Source organism: Heterodontus francisci, chromosome 2 (genome assembly GCF_036365525.1).
Source record: "Heterodontus francisci isolate sHetFra1 chromosome 2, sHetFra1.hap1, whole genome shotgun sequence".
NCBI classification, from domain to species: Eukaryota; Metazoa; Chordata; class Chondrichthyes; order Heterodontiformes; family Heterodontidae; genus Heterodontus; species Heterodontus francisci.
Genome location: NC_090372.1, coordinates 57,984,691 through 58,007,425, shown reverse-complemented (window position 1 = coordinate 58,007,425; position 22,735 = coordinate 57,984,691). Strand labels below are relative to the sequence as shown.

General features: G+C 44.7%; 1 protein-coding gene across 4 annotated transcripts in view; it reads left to right on the top strand.

The window, feature by feature from the left end:
• The window catches only part of LOC137384483 (triple functional domain protein), an 873,575-nt gene that overhangs the window by 429,682 nt on the left and 421,158 nt on the right, over nt 1-22,735 (top strand). For all 4 annotated transcript variants that reach the window (XM_068058645.1, XM_068058631.1, XM_068058625.1 and 1 more), the window contains exons 8-9: nt 3,522-3,653; nt 18,410-18,640. In XM_068058645.1, coding sequence (XP_067914746.1) covers nt 3,522-3,653; nt 18,410-18,640 — 363 coding nt within the window. The remainder of the gene's footprint in view (nt 1-3,521; nt 3,654-18,409; nt 18,641-22,735) is intronic.

Sequence of the window (22,735 nt, the reverse complement as noted above, 5' to 3'; positions counted from 1 at the left end):
CTCACAAACGACCAGGTCCCTCTCACTAGTGAATACTGAAGCAAAGTATTCATTTAGGACCTCCCCTACCTCCTCCGACTCCAGGCACAAGTTCCCTCCACTATCCCTGATCGTCCCTACCCTCACTCTGGCCATCCTCTTGTTCCTCACATAAGTGTAGAACGCCTTGGGATTTTCCTTAATCCTACTCGCCAAGACTTTTTCATGTCCCCTTCTAGCTCTGCTAAGTCCATTCTTCAGTTCCTTCCTGGCTACCTTGTAACCGTCTGGAGCCCTGTCTGATCCTTGCTTCCTCAACCTTAAGTAAGCTTCCTTCTTCCTCTTGACTAGCTGTTCCACATCTCTTGTCATCCAAGGTTCCTTCACCCTACCATCCCTTCCTTGCCTCATCAGGACAAACCTATCCAGCAGTCGCAGCAAGTGCTCCCTAAACAACCTCCACATTTCTGTCGTGCATTTCCCTGAGAACATCTGTTCCCAATTTATGCTCCCCAGTTCCTGCCTAATAGCATTGTAATTCCCCCTCCCCCAATTAAATATTTTCCCACCCCGTCCGCTCCTGTCCCTCTCCATGACTATAGTAAAGGTCAGGGAGTTGTGATCACTATCACCGAAATGCTCACCCACCGAGAGATCTGCCACCTGGCCTGGTTCATTGCCAAGCACCAAATTCAACATAGCCTCCACTCTAGTCGGCCTATTACATATTGAGTCAGGAAACCTTCCTGGACACACCTGACAAAAACTGCTCCATCCAAACTATTTGTACTAAGGCGGTTCCAATCAATATTAGGGAAGTTGAAGTTACCCATGACAACAACCCTGTTACTTCTGCACCTTTCCAAAATCTGCCTCCCAATCTGTTCCTCCGTGTCTCTGTTGCTATTGGGGGGTCTATTGAAAACTCCCAATAAAGTGACCGCTCCTTTCCTGTTTCTGACTTCCACCCATAATGACTCAGTAGACAAACCCTCCTCGACGACCTCCCTTTCTGCAGCTGTGATACTATCCCTGATTAGCAATGCCACTCCCCCACCTCTTTTATTTCCCTCCCTATTCCTTTTGAAACATTTAAACCCCGGAACATCCAACATCCATTCCTGCCCCTGTGATATCCAAGTCTCCGTAATGGCCACAACATCGTAGCTCCAAGTACTGATCCATGCTCTAAGTTCATCACCCTTATTCCTGACACTTCTTGCATTAAAATAGACACACTTCAACCCATCATACTGGCTGCAACTTTGCCCTGTCAACTGTCTAACCTTCCTCACAGACTCTCTGCACTCTGTATCTTCCTGTTCAACAGCTACCCCATCCACTGATCCGTAGCTCCGGTTCCCATCCCCCTGCCAAACTAGTTTAAAACCTGCCGAAGAGCGCTAGCAAACCTCCCACCCAGGATATTGGTGCCCCTCCAGTTCAGATGCAACCCGTCCTTCTTGTACAGGTCCCACCTTCCCCAGAATGTATCCCAATGATCCACATATCTGAAGCCCTCCCTCCTACACCAGCTCTGTAGCCACGTGTTCAGCTACACTCGCTCCCTGTTTCTAGCCTCACTAGCACGTGGCACCGGTATCAATCCTGAGATTACTATCCTGCCTTTTAGCTTCCAACCTAACTCCCTATATTCGCTTTTCAGGTCCTCATCCATTTTCCTAGCTATGTCATTGGTACCGATGTGTATCACGACTTCTGGCTGCTCCCCTTCCCCCTTAAGAATCCCGTAGACTCGATCCGAGACATTCCTGACCCTGGCACCCGGGAGGCAACATACCATCCGGGAGTCTCGTTCGTGACCACAGAATCTCCTGTCTGTTCCTCGAACCATTGAATCTCCTATCACTATCGCTCTCCTATTCTCCCCCCTTCCCTTCTGAGCCACAGAGCCAGGCTCAGTGCCAGAGACCTGGCCACTGTGGCATTCCCCTGGTAGGTCCCCCCCCCCACCCCCAACCGTATCCAAAACGGTATACTTATTATTGAGGGGAACGGCCACAAGGGATCCCTGCACTGTGCGCCTATTCCCTTTCCCTCCCCTGACGGTCACCCAGCTACCTTTATCCTGTATCTTAAGTGTCACTACTTCCCTATAACTGCTCTCTATCACCCCCTCAGCCGCCTGAATGATCCGAAGTTCATCCAGCTCCAGCTCCAGTTCCCTAACGGTCTGTGAGGAGCTGGAGTTGGGTGCACTTCTCACAGGTGAAGTCAGCAGGGACACAAGTGGTGACCCTTACCTCCCACATCCTGCAAGAGGAGCATGCAACTGCCCTAGCTTCCATCCCCTCTGCTCTAAATTGACACAGAGATTAAGTAAAAATAAAGGAAAACCTTACCTTACCAAACCCTCCACACAAGAGTCCTTTTTTTTTGGTTCGAGGAGGAGGATGGGTGGGAGACACTACAGGTGTAGTGTGTCGGGTTTAGCCACTGCCCGAATATATAAGTTCACTTACCCCGCAGTCCCCGTGTCCGTGTCCGCTGAATCGCTAGTTAAGTACGTTATAATGAAACTTACCTTCCCAGCTGCCCCCTGGCTCGCACTCTCACTGCTACCCCTGTTCAAAAAGAAGCTGCCGAATCGCTAGGTAAGTACTTTTTAGTGAAACTTACCTTCCCAGCTGCCCCCTGGCTCGCACACTCACTGCTGCCGCTGTTCAAAAAGAAGCTGCCGAATCGCTAGGTAAGTACTTTATAGTGAAACTTACCTTCCCAGCTGCCCCCGGCTCGCACTCCCACTGCTACCGCTGTTCAAAAAGAAGCTGCCGAATCGCTAGGTAAGTACTTTATAGTGAAGGTAGACAAGGAAAAACTGTTCCCATTCACTGATGGTACAAGGACTGGGGGACACACATTGAAGGTTTTGGGCAAGCAACGCAGGGGGAATGTGAGGAAGAACTTTTTAACGCGGTGAGTGGTAATGACCTGGAACTTGCTGTCCTTGAGGGTGGTGGAAGTGGAGACAATCAATGATTTCGAAAGGAAATTGGATGGGCTACAGGGATCGAGCGGGGGAGTGGGACTGACTGGATTGCTCCAAGGAGAGCAGGCATTGACTCGATGAGCCGAATGGGCTACTTAAGTGCCGTAAATGACTCTATGCCAGTGACTCTTAAAGGGCTACACCTACACTGCACCGAATCTATTGTTCTTAACATTATAAAACAGTGTACACCCTGACTTACTGTAAGTAACGCCATGGGAAATATCCTAATATTGTAAGTACAGTAGATGTAAAGTTCACTTCTGCTCTGTTTTATTAAAATTTCTGTTTTGTTTAAAATAAAAATATACGGTAACACGGGTGGGAGGAAATTTGTTTGTGTAGTGCCACTTCTGGCAACGATTGATATCATTGAAGAATGCCATGCGTGGTGCTGCCTGCCCCATAGGAATCAATGTAGTCTGCATAAGAAATGGTGCTACACAAATAAATTTCTCCCCCAGAAACTTTTTCAGAACAAGGTGCTATAAACTGAAGAGACAATCATTGACAATGGATTTCTATTCCTCAGTACATGAGCAATGTGGATTCATGGTGTAAGGCCTGTGGAGAGGTCGAACTTCCCTCTGAACTGCAGGATCTGGAAGATTCCATTCACCATCATCAAGGTTTATATGAACAAATAACGTTGGCATACTCTGAGGTAAGTGATCTAATGTTGAGCAAATGGTGAGATATTGGGTAAATTAGAACAAGTTACACCAGATTTAATGCAGGTCTCTATAACCATCTTGCTGATCAGTATTTATACTGAAATTTCCAGATCAACTCATTCGCATACGCCAGAATGTAAAAGTAAACAAGTGGAAATAAGCATAATCATTATGGGCCCAAGGATAGCATGGAAAGATTAAAGTGTCAAATCATCTTTGACACGAATTAGGCACATCATATTTAAGAAAATGCAATTGTAGAAGTTTTTAATGTAATTCGTTCTGATTCTATAAAAATGCATTCAGTGATACAGAAAATTCTTTTTCTTTCTTTCTTTCTTTCTTTCTTTTGGGCCTCCTTATCTCGAGAGACAATGGATATGCACCTGGAGGTGGTCAGTGGTTTGTGAAGCAGCGCCTGGAGTGGCTATAAATGCCAATTCTGGAGTGACAGACTCTTCCACAGGTGCTGCAGAGAAATTTGTTTGTCGGGGCTGTTGCACAGTTGGCTCTCCCCTTGCGCCTCTGTCTTTTTTCCTGCCAACTACTAAGTCTCTTCGACTCGCCACAATTTAGCCCTGTCTTTATGGCTGCCCGCCAGCTCTGGCGAATGCTGGCAACTGACTCCCACGACTTGTGATCAATGTCTCACGATTTCATGTCGCGTTTGCAGACGTCTTTATAGCGGAGACATGGACGGACGGTGGGTCTGATACCAGTGGCGAGCTCGCTGTACAATGTGTCATTGGGGATCCTGCCATCTTCCATGCGGCTCACATGGCCAAGCCATCTCAAGCGCCGCTGACTCAGTATTGTGTATAAGCTGGGGGTGTTGGCCGCTTCAAGGACTTCTGTGTTGGAGATATAGTCCTGCCACCTGATGCCAAGTATTCTCCGAAGGCAGCGAAGATGGAATGAATTGAGACGTCGCTCTTGGCTGGCATACGTTGTCCAGGCCTCGCTGCCGTAGAGCAAGGTACTGAGGACACAGGCCTGATACACTCGGACTTTTGTGTTCCGTGTCAGTGCGCCATTTTCCCACACTCTCTTGGCCAGTCTGGACATAGCAGTGGAAGCCTTACCCATGCGCTTGTTGATTTCTGCATCGAGAGACAGGTTACTGGTGATAGTTGAGCCTAGGTAGAACATAGAACATAGAACATACAGCACAGAACAGGCCCTTCGGCCCACAATGTTGTGCCGATCCTTTGTCCTCTGTCAAGGACAATTTAATCTATACCCCATCATTCTCCTTTATCCATATACCTATCCAAAAGCCTTTTGAAAGTCCCTAAAGTTTCTGACTCAACAACTTCCCCGGGCAAGGCATTCCATGCCTCGACCACTCTCTGGGTAAAGAACCTTCCCCTGACATCCCCCTTATATCTCCCACCCTTCACCTTAAATTTATGACCCCTTGTAACGCTTTGCTCCACCCGGGGAAAAAGTTTCTGACTGTCTACCCTATCTATTCCCCTGATCATCTTATAAACCTCTATCATGTCACCCCTCATCCTTCTCCTTTCTAATGAGAAGAGGCCTAGAATGTTCAGCCTTTCCTCGTAAGACTTATTCTCCATTCCAGGCAACATCCTGGTAAATCTCCTCTGCACCCTCTCCAAGGCTTCCACATCCTTCCTAAAATGAGGCGACCAGAACTGCACACAGTACTCCAAATGAGGCCTTACCAAGGTCCTGTACAGCTGCATCATCACCTCACGGCTCTTAAATTCAATCCCTCTGCTAATGAACGCTAACACCCCATATGCCTTCTTCACAGCCCTATCCACTTGAGTTGCAACTTTCAATGATCTATGCACATAGACCCCAAGGTCTCTCTGCTCCTCCACATGCCCAAGAACCCTACCGTTAACCCAGTATTTTGCATTCATGTTTGTCCTTCCAAAATGGACGACCTCACACTTTTCACCCCGTCAGGTGAACTCTTGAACCACTTCCAGAGCGTGGTCGCCAATATTGATGGATGGAGCATTTCTGATGTCCTGCCCCATGATGTTTGTTTTCTTGAGGCTGATGGTTAGGCCAAATTCATTGCAGGCAGACGCAAACCTGTCGATGAGACTCTGCAGGCACTCTTCAGTGTGAGATGTTAAAGCAGCATCGTCAGCAAAGAGGAGTTCTCTGATGAGGACTTTCCGTACTTTGGACTTTGCTCTTAGACGGGCAAGGTTGAACAACCTGCCCTCTGATCTTGTGTGGAGGAAAATACAACACAGGTATCAGTGAGAAATTTAAAATATCACCATTAAACACCAGAAATATGACTTTGGATCTAGCTGCACCTAAAATTTACAGCCCACTCAGAAGTGACCTTCCCCTGGCCTTTTACATGGATGACTGAGTTTTATTAATGTGAGACAGAGCATTTAGGCAGAGGTTTTGTTAAATTGCTGTAAAAGGGAATGCGGACATAGCATAAAAATTGCCTTAGGGCACTTGCATACAAATTTACTCAATCTTTTGTGTTTTGAACATCAACATTACGCCGCACCTAGGCCATTGTTTTTCACACGTTTTGAGGGAATTCAAAATATTCCCCTGTGAGATCTGTAGTGGTTTTAAATGAAGAATCCTTTTTGAGACTTCCAAGTCAGTCTTTTGTTGGGACTGATTGTTTTTGAACTTTTTGTTTGTCAAATTAATAACCTTTGTCATAATTAATGAGTAAATGTTGTCTCTATATTTCAGGAAGCTCAATTTGTGAAAAGCAAATAGAATTTGTGCTTAAATTTCTTATACGACTTATGAAGCGTGAGAGTTTTGAAAATGATCAGAAAATGAATCAAAATGGCCTACAAAAACTTAGTTTACCACAACTAGCATTTTTGGAGGGGATGACATGCTTATAATTATTTTCCTAACTTTTCTACCCTCTTCTGACAGCACTAATTGTCGATGTGGTGCGATTTCATGGGTTTCAACAGTCATGAGTGGCCAGTCTTAAGAATTTCTTTTATGTTTATTTATTAGCTGATTCGATAGTGAGGGTATTAAGCCAAGCTAAATCCTGTTCTCAATCAAAGTGTACATGTGTGCACTTTCCAGCAGGGACCAGTGGAAAGTGGTCAAGAGCAAGAAGTTTGACTTTTTTTTAAACTCTTTAATCCAAGGAGCAACCTATTGCTACTCTCCTTACAAACCAGAAGTCTAGTTTGGAATATTAGAGTCTATATAATTTGTACAATTTGAAGTGAGAATACTCTGATAGTTAGGTTTTTATTAGATTGATTACTGGGTAGTCAGCTTTCCACTAGACAGATACAAATGCTCTGTGTGCTTTCACGTAAAATATTGTGTAGAAGGTTTACTAATGCCTAGAATGTGCGGGTTGTCTTTTGAGGAAAGGTTGGACAGGCTAGACTTGTATCTGCTGGAGTTTAGAGGAGTAAGAAGCAACTTGATTGAAACATATAAGACCCTGCGGGGTCTTGACAGGGTGGATTAGGAAAGGATGCTTCCCCTTGTGGGAGAATCTAGAACTAGGGGTCACTGTTTTAAAAATAAGGGGTTGCCCATTTAAGACAGAGATGAGGAGAAATTTTTTCTCTGAGGGGTGTGAGTCTTTGGAACTCTCTTCCTCAAAAGACAGTGGAAGCAGAGTCTTTGAATATTTTTAAGGCAGAGATGGATTCTTGATAAGCAAGGTGGTGAAAGGTTATTGGGGACAGGCAGGAATGTGGAGTTGAGGTTACAGTCAGATCAGCCATGATCTTATTGAATGGTGGAGCAGGCTCGGGGGGCCGAGCGGCCTACTCCTGCTCCAAATTTGTATGTTCGGAATAATTTTTTGAAAAAACTAACAATGATGAATGTTTTTAGAGGAATATTACTGTTAAAGGATAGTCATGCCTTCATTTTGAGCTGAATGTTGAAGTAAACGTTTTGCAATTCTGTCACTAAAAAGATTATGCTAAATAAAATGTTCTTTCAATATCTGATGTTTGCATATACATCTATGCTGGAAATCTGAAATAAAGACAGAAAATGTTGGGAATGCTCAACAGGTCAGGCAGCATCTGTGGAAAGATAAACAAAGTTAAGATTTCAGATTGCTTTCAACCAAAGGTCATCGACCTGAAGCAATGGTCGCGACTTAGCTTAGGGTTGGGGGGGGGTGGGGTGGGGGAGGGTGGGAAAGAGTGGGGGAGTTAATGGTAAACTGTCAGCATTCAACATCCTTACTCCTCTGAAACTGACAGCAGCTTCAGAATGTAGCACATGCACAGAAATCTGGAAGTTGCAGTGTGTCATTTAGTGCTGCGCCACAGATAAAGCAGCAAAAGTGGGTGTAAGACAGCTGTCAGGTTGATAATGCAAGTGAGAACCAGGCTGAATATGGAAAGCTCCGAGAAGAAGTGAAAAGGAAATCAGAAAGGCAAAGAGAGAGTATGAGAAGAGACTGTGAGCTAAAATAAAAGGGAATCCAGAAGTCTTCTATTAGCATATAAATAGTAACGGATGGGTAGTAAGAGGATGGGTGGGGACAATTAGAAACCAAAAAGGGGAGGCCATGGTGTAATGGTAGTGTCACTGGACTAGTTCTCCATACCCCCAGGCTAATGCTCTGGGGACATGAATTCAAATTCCACCATGGCAGATGATGAAATTTGAACTCAATTAATAAATCTGGAATTTTAAAAGAAGCTAATTTAATGGCAACCATGAAACCATTGTCGACCATTGTAAAAACCCTTCTGGTTCACTAATGTCCTTCAGAGAAGGCAATCTGCCATCCTCACTTGGTTTGGCCTACATGTGACTGCAGACCTGCAGCAATGTGGTTGACTCTTAAATGTCCTCTGAAATGGCTTAGCAAGCCACTCAGTTCAAGGGCAGTTAGGGATGGGCAACAAATGCTGGCTTAACCAGCCACATCCCATAAACGAATAAAAAAAACGCTTGGAGGCAGGGGGCATGGTTGAGGTACTAAATGAGCACTTTGCCCCTGTATTACCAAGGAAGAAGATGCTACCAAAGTCAAGTGAAAGAGGAGGTAGATGCGATACTGGATGGGCTTAAAAATTGATAACGAGGAGGTATTAGACAGGTTGGCTGTGCTTAAAGGTGATAAATCACCAGGACTGGATGCGATGCATCTGAGGGTGCTGAGGTAAGTAAGAGTGGAAATTGCAGAGGTACTGGCCATAATCTTCCGTTCATTCTGAGATGAGAGGGTGGTGCCAGAGGACTGGAAAATTGCAAATGTTACACCTTCATTCAAAAAATACTACAGGCCAATCAGTTTAACTACAGTGGTAGGAAAGTGTTTGAAATAATAATCTGGGACAAAATTAACAGTCACTTGGATGAGTGTGGATTAATCAGGGAAAGAGAGTATGCATTTGTTAAAGGCAAATTTTGTTCAAACAACTTGGTTGAGTTTTTTTTGGTGAGTTAACAGAGAGGATTGATGGGTATTGTGGTTGATGAGGTGCATATGGACTTCCAAAAGACATTTAATAAAGTGCCACAAAATAGACTTGCCAGCAAAGTTTGAAGCCCATGGAATAAAAAGGGAAGTGGCAGCATGGATATGAAGTTGACTGAGTGACAGGAAACAATCTAGTGGTGAACGGTTGTTTTTCGGACAGGAGGAAGGTTGGGCTACAACAGGTGTTGGTACTAGAACCACTGCTTTTCCTGATGTATATTAATGACCTAGACTTGGGTGTGCAGGGCACAATTCCAAAATTTGCAAATGACACAAAACTGGAAATATTGTGAACTGTGAAGAGGATAGTGATAGACTTCAAGAGGACGTAGACAGACTGGTGGAACAGATGGGCATTTGGCAGATGAAATTTAATGAAGGGAATTGTGAATTGGTGCATTTTGGTAGGAAGAATGCAGAGAGGCAATATAAAATAAGGGCACATTCGCTAGTGTGTGTAGGAACATAGAGACCGGGGGTATATGCGTAAAAATCATTGAAGGTGACAGGGCAGGTTGAGAAAGTGGTTAAGAAGATGATCCTGGGCTATATAAGTAGAGGCATAGAGTACAAAAGCAAGGAAGTTGCAATGAACCTTTATAAAGCTCTGGTTCGGCACTGCACTTTCGGAAGGATGTGAAGGCTTTATAGAGCATGCAGAAAAGATTTTCAGGAGTGGTTTCACGGATGAGGATGTTCAGTTATGCAATAGATTGGAGAAGCTGGGGTTGTTCTCCCTAGAGGAGGAGATTTGATAGAAATGCTCAAAATCATAAGGGGTCTGGACAGAGTAAATAGAAGTTCTACTCATTGGCGGAAGGGTCAAGAACCAGTGGACACCAATTTAAGGTAATTGGCAAAAGCAGCAACGGCAAAAAGAAGGAAAGCCTCTTTTAATGCAGCAAGTTGGGATCTGGAGTGCACAGCCTGAGAGCGTGGTGGAGGCGGGTACAATCGTGGCTTTCATAAGGGAATTGGATAAGCACCTGAAGAGAGAAATTTGCAGGGCTATGGGAAAAGGGCAGGGGAGTGGGGCTAGCTGAGTTGCTCTTACAGATTGCTGGCACAGACTTGATGGATCGAATGGACTCCTTTTGTGCTGTAATCATTCTATAATTCCATGATTTTAGCATCTACCTTTTCCCCATGTGTATGCCCCAAATCTTTAATTTGCTCTATGTAATCATTTTTAAAAGTGATTTTATTTTACTGCTTTATGTTTCGTGGTTGGGAAAATTCTTTAATCTGATTGGCTGCTTAGATGGCATAATGACATCCATCCAGCCCTATGCTGGCAATTCCCAAGTAAAGAATGCTGCAATCAGGTGCAGTACCACTGCACTGCAATAGAGGTGAAATGCTTGCCAGAGAAATCGCTAGTTCTCTCAGCGAGGCTTACTTCAAGGTCAGCCTTGAGAACCCTTCTTCGCTGCTGACCGCAAACTCCATGACTTTTAACTTATTTGATTTCTGATGATACATAATGCTACCTCTCTACAATCGCCGTCTCATCTCCATTGTGCTATCTGACTGCTTTTCCAACACCCAGTCTTGGAGAAGGCAAACTTTGCTGCAGCTGTGCAATTGATAATCCAAAGCCATCTACGTCAACTCTTGCAAGCTCCCTATCCTCACCATTGACTCCATCCACATCCCCAGCTACTACCATACATTGAACCAGGCTGTTCACGACCGTTGTATCGTCAGTAGAGGACACTAAAAGCATCCCAGTAGTAGTAGAAAATCAGGGGGCAAAAGGGAGAGAGAACTCACTAGAGAAAAAATACTAGGCAAACAAATGGGACTAAAAACTGACAGGTCCCCTGGACCAGATGGCCAGCATCCTAGGGTCTTAAAAAAAAAAGTGGCAGCAAAGATAGTGGATGCATTGGTTGTAATCTTCCAAAGTTTCCTATATTCTGGAAAGGTCCCAGCAGATTGGAAAACCACAAATCTAAAGCCCCTATTTAAGAAAGCCAGAAACTGTAGGTCAGTTAGTCTAACATTTGTCATTGGCAAAATGCTGGAAACCATTATTAAGGAAGTAGTAGCGAGCAAGACATTTAGCAAATCATAATACAATCAGGTAGAGTCAACATGGTTTTATGGAAGAGAAATCATGTTTAACAAATTTATTAGAATTTTCTAAGGATGTAACAAACAGGATAAAGAGGGACCAGAAGATGTAGTGCATTTGGATTTCCAAAAGGCATTCGATAAAATGACACATAAAAGGTGACTGCACAAGCTAAGAGCTCATGATATTGGGGGTAATATGGTATCAGACCCACCGGCCGTCCATGTCTCCGCTATAAAGACGTCTGCAAACGCGACATGAAATCGTGTGACATTGATCACAAGTCGTGGGAGTCAGTTGCCAGCATTCGCCAGAGCTGGCGGGCAGCCATAAAGACAGGGCTAAATTGTGGCGAGTCGAAGAGACTTAGTAGTTGGCAGGAAAAAAGACAGAGGCGCAAGGGGAGAGCCAACTGTGCAACAGCCCCGACAAACACATTTCTCTGCAGCACCTGTGGAAGAGCCTGTCACTCCAGAATTGGCCTTTATAGCCACTCCAGGCGCTGCTTCACAAACCACTGACCACATCCAGGCGCATATCCATTGTCTCTCGAGATAAGGAGGCCCAAAAGAAAAGAAAAAAGAATATTAGCATGGATAGAGGATTGGCTAGCTAGCAGAAAACAGTGGTTGTGATAAATGGATCTTTTTCAGATTGGAAAACTGTAACTAGTGGGTTGCCACAGAGCTGAGTGCTGGGGCCTCAACTATTTACAAACTATATTCATGTCTTGGATGAAGGGATCGAGTGTATTGCAGCCAAATTTGCTGTTGATACAAAGATAGGTGGGATAGCAAGTTGTGAGGAGAACACAAAGAGTCTGCAAAGGGATGTAGATGGGTTAAGTGAATGGGCAAGAATTTGGCAGATGGAGCATAATGTGTTCTCCTGCTGTATGCCCATAACCCTGCATGTTTATTTCCTTCAAGTGTCCGTTCAATTTCCTTTTGAAATCATTGATTTTCTCTGCTTCCACTACCCTTGTGGACAGTGAGTTCCATATATTATCACTTACTGCATAACAAAGTTGTTGCTCACATCCGCCCTGTATTTCTTGCCAAAACACCTTAAACCTATGTCCCCTAGACCTTTTACGATTAGCTAATGGGAACAGCTTTTCTTTGTCTAACTTATTGAGACTGTCATAATCTCGTGCACCTCTATCAGACATCCCCTCAACCTCCTTTGCTCCAAGGAACACACCCCAGCTTCTCCAACCTAACCTTGTAGCAAAATTCCCTCATCTCTGGAATTATTCTGGTAAATCTCCTCTGCACCCTCACAAGAACCCTCACATCCTTCCTAAAGTGTAGTGACCAGAACTGGACACAATACTCTAGTTGTGGCCGAGCCATAACTTTATAAATGTTCAGCGTAAATTCCCTGCTTTTGTACTCAAAACCTCTATTTATGAAGCCCAAGATCCCATTTGCTTTGTTAACTACTCTTCAAAATGATCTGCCGCCTTCAAAAATCTATGTATGTGTATCCCCGCAGTCCCTCTGTCCATGTACAGTCTTTAGAACTGTGCCATTAAGTATATATGTCCTCTCCCTATCCTTTCTGCCAAAATGCATCATCTTAAGTTCTCTGTATTAAATTCCATCTGCCACTTGTCTGCACATTCTGTTAGCCTACCTATGTCCTGTTGCATTGGATTGGTATTATCCTCACTGCTATCTCCAAATTTGATATCATTGGAAAATTTTGAAATTTTACTCTGTATTCCAAGATCTAAGTCATTTATATAAATAAAAAAAACAGTGGTCCTCGCACTGACCCTTGGAGAACACCACTGTCTACCATCCTCCGGTCTGAAAAACAACCATCTACTATGACTCGCTGTTTTCTGTCCTTCAGCCAATTTATTATCCAAGCTGACACTGACGCTTCTTTTTCATGAGCCTCAATTTTATTAATCAGCCTTTAATGTGGTATACTCTCTGTGACTCTTTGACTTCGTCAAATGCTTTCTTAAAATCTGTATAGGAAACATTTACTGCATTCCCTTCTTTGCTCAGTTGGATTAGTCAAACAGGATGTGCCTTTTACAAATCCAAGCTGGCTCTCCTCAATTAAGTCAAATCTCTCCAAATGCTTGTTAATTTTTTTCCCTGATTATTGTTCCTGAAACCTTTCCCACCACTGATGTTAATCTGACTGGCCTGTAGTTACTAAGAATGTCCTTACACCTTTTCTTGCACAAGGGTCACATGTGCCACTTTCCAATCCACTGGCACCTCCCCCATATTTATAGAAGGTTTGAAGATTATAGCAAACCCTTCCGCTATCTCCACTTCCTCTTCCTTAGCAACCTGGGTTGCAAGCCATCTGGACCAGGTGACTTATCCACTCTAAGCATAGCCAGCCTTTCCAGTGCATCCTCCCTATCAATTTTCACCCCATCTATTACCTCTACCATCTTCACTTCTACCAATATTTTGTCAGCATCTTCCTTAGTAAACACTGATGCAAGTGCTCATTAAGTATTGTAGCCTTGCCCTGCGTCTCTGAATGTATAAATCACCTTTTTTTTTAGAGATACAGCACTGAAACAGGCCCTTCGGCCCACCGAGTCTGTGCCGACCATCAACCACCCATTTATACTAATCCTATACTAATTCCATATTCCTACCACATCCCCACCAGTCCCTATATTTCCCTACCACCTACCTATCCTAGGGGTAATTTATAATGGCCAATTTACCTATCAACCTGCAAGTCTTTTGGCATGTGGGAGGAAACCGGAGCACCCGGAGGAAACCCACGCAGACACAGGGAGAACTTGCAAACTCCACACAGGCAGTACCCAGAATTGAACCCGGGTCGCTGGAGCTGTGAGGCTGCGGTGCTAACCACTGCGCCACTGTGCCGCCCTTCTTTGTCTTAATAGGTCTCACCCTGCTCTTACTGCCCGCTTACTATTTACATGTCGGTAGAAGATTTTTGGGTTCCCTTTTATATTAACTGCCATTCTTTTCTCATATTTTCTCTTTGTCAGTCTTGCTTTGCTCTTCGCTTCCCATCACAACTTATTGTATTTGGCCTGGTTCTTGCTTGAAGAATTCACGTGCCATGCATCATGCACTTTTTCTTTGTTACGTTATATTTTCTATCTCCTTTGTCATCCACGGAGCCTGGATTTGGTTGGCCTGCCGTTTCTTGTTTGTAGAATGCACCTAGCCTGCATCTGAAACATCTCTTCCTTAAAGATCGTCCATTGTTCCTTTACAGATTTTCCTGTCAATCTTTGGGTCCATTTTACCCTGGCTGTATCCCTTCTGGTCTCATTGAAGTTAGTTCTCTTCTAATGTAGAAGTTCTACTTTAGATTGCTCCTTCTATTTGCCATTTCTAATTGCAACCTTATGACACGATGATCATTCTTACCCATGTGTTCTTCCACAGAAACTTGATCCACTTGGCCCACCTCATTCTCCAGCACCAGATCCAGCAATGCCTCCTTTCTAGTTGGACTGAGCACCTTTCAGAAATTCCTTCTCTCCTTACCCTTGAACATTATCTGAATCGATATTCGGGGTAAAAAAAGCCACCCAATATCACCACTCTTGTTCTTGGACATCTCTGTTATTTCCCTGCAGATTTGCTCTCTATCTCTCCCTCTCTCTCTCTATTTGGAGGCTGATAGAATTCCTCAGGTAACGTGATCATACCCTTTTTGCTTCTCAACTCTAAACAAATGGATCCTGTTCTTACCCTCTGAAGGACATCCTCTCTTTCAAACAATTCAATGTCTTTGCTAAAATAAAAGCAAAATATTGCAGATGCTGGAAATCTGAAATAAAAACAGAAAATGCTGGAAATAACTCAGCAGGTCTGGCAGCATCTATGGAGAGAGAAACAGAGTTAACGTTTCTGGTTGTGACCTTTCCTGAGAACTGGCAAAGGTTAGACATGTAATAGGCTTTGAGCAAGTGTAAGGGAGGAGGAGGGAAGAAGGACAAGAGGAATTAAATGACAAAGATGTCACGGATAAAACCTGACCTTTGCCATTTCTGATGAAAGGTCACAGACCTGGTTAACACTGTTTCTCTCTCCACTGATGCTGCCAGACCTGTAGAGTATTTCCAGCACTTTCTGTTTTTATTTCAATGTCTTCCCTAATCAGTACCGCGACCCCAGTTTCCTTTCATCCTTTCCTATGTTTTCTGCACACTTTGGGCTGGCTGGTGGACGTGAACAATGGTGGTCCGCCCGTGCACACTGCATGTCGTGGAGTCGCCCCCCCCCCCCCCCCCCCGATGACGTGGAGTGGGTGGGCGGTCTATCCCTGGCAATGGCATCAGCACCCTTTGTGCAGGTGCTGACGCCATTTTTAAAGGGCTTTGAGTCCTTCCATTTAATTAAAATTTTTAAAGAGAAATGTTGGAATTTTTTTTTTAAAAACATTTAATTTGTCCCTCTCCCAACCCCCCAATAACCATGTAATTAACTACCTGCCCTCCACCCCCCCCCAAACAATTGCCTGCCCACCTGACCTTCCCCCTCCCCCCAAAGGTCATAAATTTAGTTTTTACCCCCTTCCCACCATCCCTAAATCAATCAGATGAGTTAGACCCCGTTCCCACCCCTCCCGCATTGCAAAATCTACCTGCTGCCCCCTCCCTACCAGTGTTACGCTGGGGGGGGCTCTAAAATTCAGCCCTTTGTGTCCATGAATACTAAACACTCAGTCCTCGCCATTTTTAAGCCACATTTCCGTTACTGCCACTACATCATATTCCCACACAGCTATATGCAGTTCTAGCACACCAACCATATTCACCATATATTTTAAACCTAACTTTGTATTCCTCGTAGTCCTTCTAAGTCTGCTCCTTTCTAATATGGTACTACTTCCTTCTCTAGCATTATCCAATATATTCTCACTCCTCTGTGCATCTTACTTCTCTTCTATATCTATATGCTAGTGCCTACCCCCCTTCCAATTTAGTTTAAACCCTCCTCAATGATACTTGTCAACCTCCCCGTGAGGACATTGGTCCCATTTCCATTTAGGTGCAACCTGTCCCTTTTGAATAGGTTACTCCTGCCCCAGAACCTGTCCCATTGCCTCAAGAATCTGAAGCCTTCCCTCCTGCATGATGCCTCAAGCCACACACTGATCCTCCCTATCCTCCTATTTCTTCCCTTGCTGGCACATGGGACTGGAGGAATAATCCAATGTTTACTACCCTCAAGGCCCTACTTTTTAACTTCCTCCTTAAATGCTGAAAATCTGACAGTGGGACCTCAGTACCTGTCCTTTCTGTCATTGGTACCAACATGTACCACAACTTCTGGCTCACTCCCCGCTGCAGAATATTCTGCACCCATTCCATGATGTCCATACTCTGGCACCAGGGAGGCAGCACACCATGCGGGACTTACGATGACGGTTACAGGAACGCCTGTGTGTCCCCTATATTGAATCCCCTATAACGACCTCATTTCTACACTTTGCTGTTCCCCCTTGTGCAGTTCCTTGCCCATTGGTCTCATGGTCTGGAATGCTCTCCTTCAAGGTGTTGTCACTCCCAGCAGTCTCCAATCTTGAGTTTGAGAGTGGCACACACCCCGAAGACTCCTCCACGTTCTGCCTCTTCCTACTTGTCCGAGTGGCCACCCATCCACTATCCCAAAACTTCCGCTGCCTGTGGGGTGACCACCTCCTGGATCAAACAATCCAGAAAACTCTCTTGCTCCCTGATGCTCCGCAGTGACTCCAGCTGCTCCTCAAGCTTGGAAACCCTAAGCTTGAGCTCAAGCAGCTCTTCTCTTGGCATTTCTTCACGAATGACTATTTTTGGAAGGTTGTACTCATCAGTTGCAGGCCCGCTATTGGCTAATCAGGCCTATCCGTGACCAGCAGATTTTCCCACAGCGGGTGCAAGTGAAGGTGTAGTCGCTGCTGGGGGCAAATGGATCTTACCTTCTCCTTTTCTTTTTCATGCTGGTTCTTTGCTCAGTCTGAAAGGTGTCTGTAGCACTCCAGATATAGCATCTCCAGGCATCACGATTTATGGCTTGCACTTCCCATTGGCGATGATCGATGTGGCACACAGAAAGGGACTTCTTCAGGGAGTCCTTGAAACGTTTGCATGGGGCCCTTCTGTTCCTTTTACCAGTGGTCAGCTCTCCATGTAACACGACTGTTGTATATCCGAGCAACGTGACCCGCCCAACGCAGTTGGCTACACTAGGGGCAATTTACAATGGCCAATTTACCTATCAACCTGCAAGTCTTTGACTGTGGGAGGAAACCGGAGCACCCGGCGGAAACCCACGCTGTCACAGGGAGAACTTGCAAACTCCGCACAGGCAGTACCCAGAACCGAACCCGGGTCGCTGGAGCTGTGAGGTTGCGGTGCTAACCACTGCGCCACTCTGTTGTCCAAGTCCTATTAAGATTTTATAGGTTTCTATGAGATCCCCCCTCACTCTTCTGAACTCCAGCGAATATAATCCTAACCGACTCAATCTCTCCTCATACGTCAGTCCCACCATCCCAGGAATCAGTCTGGTAAGCCTTCGCTGCACTCCCTCTATAGCAAGAACATCCTTCCTCAGATAAGGAGACCAAAACTGCACACAATATTTCAGATATGTCCTCACCAAGGCCCTGTTAAATTGCAGCAAGACATCCCTGCTCCTGTACTCGAATCCTCTAGCTATGAAGGCCAACATACCATTTGCCTTTTTTACAGCCTGTTGCACCTGCATGCTTACCTTCAACGACTGGTGTACGAGAACACCCAGGTCTCGTTGCATATTTCCCTCTCTCAGTTTATAGCCGTTCAGTTAGTAATCTGCTTTCCTGTTTTTGCTACCATCTGAGAGGGCAGGCGGGGCCTCGATTTGACGTCTCTTCTGAAAGGCGGCACTTCGAACAATGCAGTACACCCTCAGTTCTGCACTGGAGTGTCAGTCTTGCTTTTTGTGCTCAAGTCCTGGAGTGGGATTTGTACCCACAACCTTCTAACTCAGAGGCGAGAATGCTACCAACTGAGCCCACGGCTGATGCAGTCAAAAGGTCCGCTGGCACTCATTGTCATGGTTCATAAATAAAGAATAATTCCACTGTTGAACTGTATACCACTATGTACTGCCTTCAGAAGCAGAAGGGAAAATGGATTTCACTTTAGATCAGTTTATATTTTAAATTTTTGCTTGTATCTATTTTTTAAATTCATGTTCATGATGTTTTAACTTGTGCAGGTGAGTCAAGATGGGAAAGCTCTGCTGGATAAACTCCAGCGACCCCTGACCCCTGGCAGTGCTGACTCACTAATGGCAACAGCTAATTATTCAAAAGCTGTTCATCATGTCTTGGATATTATTCACGAAGTCCTCCACCATCAGCGACAGCTTGAGAACATCTGGCAGCATCGAAAGGTTCGACTTCACCAGCGGCTTCAGCTTTGCGTTTTTCAACAGGATGTACATCAGGTGAGTGCAAAGGTTTGCTGCTGCTCTTGACGTAAAATGAAAGCAATGGAGTGCTTATTCTGGCAGTTCAAGAATTGAATGTTTTTTCTAACTCCGCTTTTTTCATGCATTACATTTTCAATAGTTTCTGTCTGAAAGTCAACAGTTAATTGGACAATTAACAAGAAGGTATATGTATATTGGTGTCTTTTTCGGGCTACTGATAAAGTACTGATGCATTTTGGAATTTTAAACAGGTTGTTTTATTTTTGAAAGTCTTTTTCCCTATTTGTGGAAAACTGATTTCTCTGCATTATGTTAAAATTACATCCAGAGCCACTGATTTAAATAATATAGTAGCATAGTGGTTATGTTACTGGACTAGTAATCCAGAGACCTAAGCTAATGATCCAGCCACATGAGTTCAAATCCCACCATGGCAGCTGGGGAATTTAAATTTAGTTAATTCAATAAACCTGGAATGAAAAGCTCAGATCAATAACAGTGACCATGAAACTACCGGATTGTCACAAAAACCCATCTGGTTCACTAATGTCCTTGATGGAAGGAAATCTGCCTTCCTGACCCAGGCTGGCCTTAAATATGACTCCAGACCCACAATAATGTACTTGACTCTTAACTGTGCTCTGAAATGGCCGAGCAAGCCACTCATTTAGATTAAACCACAACTTTAAAAAGTCGAATAAGAATAAAACCCAACGGACTAGGTATTGATCTGGACACCGGACACAACAAAAGCACATTCAAAGAACAAAGAACAGGCCATTCGGCCCTCCAAGCCTGCGCCGATCTTGATGCCTGCCTAAACTAAAACCTTCTGCACTTCCGGGGTCCGTATCCCTCTATTCCCATCCTATTCATGTATTTGTCAAGATGCCTCTTAAACATCTCCATGGTACCTGCTTCCACCACCTCCCCCGGCAACAGGTTCCAGGCACTCACCACCCTCTGTGTAAAGAACTTGCCTTGCACATTCCCTCCAAACTTTGCACCTCTCACCTTAAACTTATATCCCCTAGTAACTGACTTTTCCACCCTGGGAAAAAGCTTCTGACTATCCACTCTGTCCATGCCGCTTATAACTTTGTAAACCTCTACCATGTCGCCCCTCCACCTCCGTCGTTCCAGTGAAAACAATCCGAGTTTATCCAACCTCTCCTCATAGCTAATGCCCTCCAGACCAGGCAACATCCTGGTAAACCTCTTCTGTACCCTCTCCAAAGCTTCCACGTCCTTCTCGTAGTGTGGCGACCAGAATTGCACACAATATTCAAAGTGTGGCCTAACTAAAGTTCTGTACAGCTGCAGCATGACTTGTCAATTTTTATACTCTGTGTCCCGACCGATGAAGGCAAGCATGCCGTATGTCTTCTTGACTACCTTATCCACCTGCATTGCCACTTTCAGTGACCTGTGGACCTGTACGCCCAGATCTCTCTGCCTGTCAGTACTCCTAAGGGTTCTGCCATTTACTGTATACTTCTCACCTGCATTAGACCTTCCAAAATGCATTACCTCATATTTGTCCAGATTAAACTCCATCTGCCATTTCTCCACCCAAGTCTCCAACCGATCTATATCCTGCTGTATCCTCTGACAATCCTCAACACTATCCGCAACTCCACCAACCTTTGTGTCGTCCGCAAACTTACTAATCAGACCAGCTACATTTTCCTCCAAATCATTTATATATACTACAAACAGCAAAGGTCCCAGCACTGATCCCTGCGGAACACCACTAGCCACATCCCTCCATTCAGAAAAGCACCCTTCCACTGCTACCCTCTGTCTTCTATGACTGAGCCAGTTCTGTATCCATCTTGCCAGCTCCCCTCTGATCCCGTGTGACTTCACCTTTTGTACCAGTCTGCCATGAGGGTCCTTGTCAAAGGCTTTACTGAAGTCCATATAGATAACATCCACTGCCCTTCCTTCATCAATCATCTTTGTCACTTCCTCAAAAAACTCAATCAAATTAGTGAGACACGACCTCCCCTTCACAAAACCATGCTGCCTCTTGCTAATAAGTCCATTTGTTTCTAAATGGGAATAAATCCTGTCCCGAAGAATCCTCTCTAATAATTTCCCTACCACTGACGTAAGGCTCACCGGCCTATAATTTCCTGGTTATCCTTGCTACCCTTCTTAAACAAAGGAACAACATTGGCTATTCTCCAGTCCTCTGGGACCTCACCTGTAGCCAATGAGGATGCAAAGATTTCTGTCAAGGCCCCAGCAATTTTTTCCCTTGCCTCTCTCAGTATTCTGGGGTAGATCCCATCAGGACCTGGGGACTTATCTACCTTAATGCTTTGCAAGACACCCAACACCTCCTCCTTTTTGATAATGAGATAACTGAGACTATCTACACTCCCTTCCCTTGGCACATCATCCACCAAGTCCTTCTCCTTGGTGAATACTGATGCAAAGTACTCATTTAGTACCTTGCCCACTTCCTCTGGCTCCACACATAGATTCCCTTCTCTGGCCAACCCTTTCCCTGGTTACCCTCTTGCTCTTTATATATGTATAAAAAGCCTTGGGATTTTCCTTAATCCTGTTTGCCAATGACTTGTCATAACCCCTTTTAGCCCTCCCGACTCCTTGCTTAAGTTCCTTCCTACTGTCTTTATATTCCTCAAGGGATTTGTCTGTTCCTAGCCTTCCAGCCCTTACGAATGCTTTCTTTTTCTTTTTGACGAGGCTCACAATATCCCGCGTTATCCAAGGTTCCCGAAACTTGCCAAACTTATCCTTCTTCCTCACAGGAACATGCTGGTCCTGGATTCTAATCAACTGACTTTTGAAAGACTCCCACATGTCAGATGTTGATTTACCCTCAAATAGCTGCCCTCAATCTAAATTCTTCAGTTCCTGCCTAATATTGTTACAATTAGCCTTCCACCAATTTAGCACCTTCACCCGAGGACTACTCTTATCCTTATCCACAAGTACCTTAAAACTTATGGAATTATGGTCACTGTTCCCGAAATGCTCCCCTACTGAAACTTCGACCACCTGGCCGGGCTCATTCCCCAATACCAGGTCCAGTACAGCCCCATCCCCAGTTGGACTATCTACGTATTGTTTCAAGAAGCCCTCCTGGATGTTCCTTACAAATTCTGCCCCATCGAAGCCCCTAGCACTAAGTGAGTCCCAGTCAATATAGGGGAAGTTAAAATCACCCACCACTACAACCCTGTTACCTTTACATCTTTCCAAAATCTGTCTACATATCTGCTCCTCTACCTCCCGCTGGCTGTTGGGAGGCCTGTAGTAAACCCCCAACATCGTGACTGCACTTTTCCTATTCCCGAGCTCCACCCATATTGCCTCGCTGCATGACCCCTCTGAGGTGTGCTCCCGCAGTACAGCTGTGATATTCTCCTTAACCAGTAATGCAACTCCCCTGCCCCTTTTACACCCCCCTCTATCCCGCCTGAAGCTTCTAAATCCTGGAACATTTAGCTGCCAATCCTGTCCTTCCCTCAACCAAGTCTCTGTAATAGCAACAACATCATCGTTCCAAATACTAATCCAAGCTCTAAGCTAATTCAGCTCAGTGATCCTGCAAAGTCCTCCTCTCCGACATCTGGGGATTTGTGCCAAAATTGAGAGACCTATTCCGCAAACTAGTTGAGCAGTAGCCTGACATAGTCATACTCTCAGAATCATAATTTACAGCCAGACTCCTCCAACACCATCCCTGTGTATGTTCTGTCCCGCCAACAGAATAGACCCACCAGAGGGAGACCAAACAATCAGGGCCCTGGAATTCCTCAACATTTACTGTGAATCCTATGAAGTCTCTTGGCATCAGGTCAAACATGGGCAAGGAAACTTCCCCACTGATACAAAAGGAAAATACTGCAGCTGCTGGAAATCTGAAATAAAAACAGAAAAAGCTGGAAAGGGTCAGCAGGTCAGGTAGCATCTATGGAGAGAGAAACAGATAACATTTGATCTTTCGTCAGAACCGGAAAAAATTAGAAATGTAATAGGTTTTAAGCAAAGGGGGAGAGTGGAAAAAGAACAAAAATGGAAGGTCAGTGATAGGGTAAAAGACGGGAGAGATTAAATGACAAAAGAATTGGT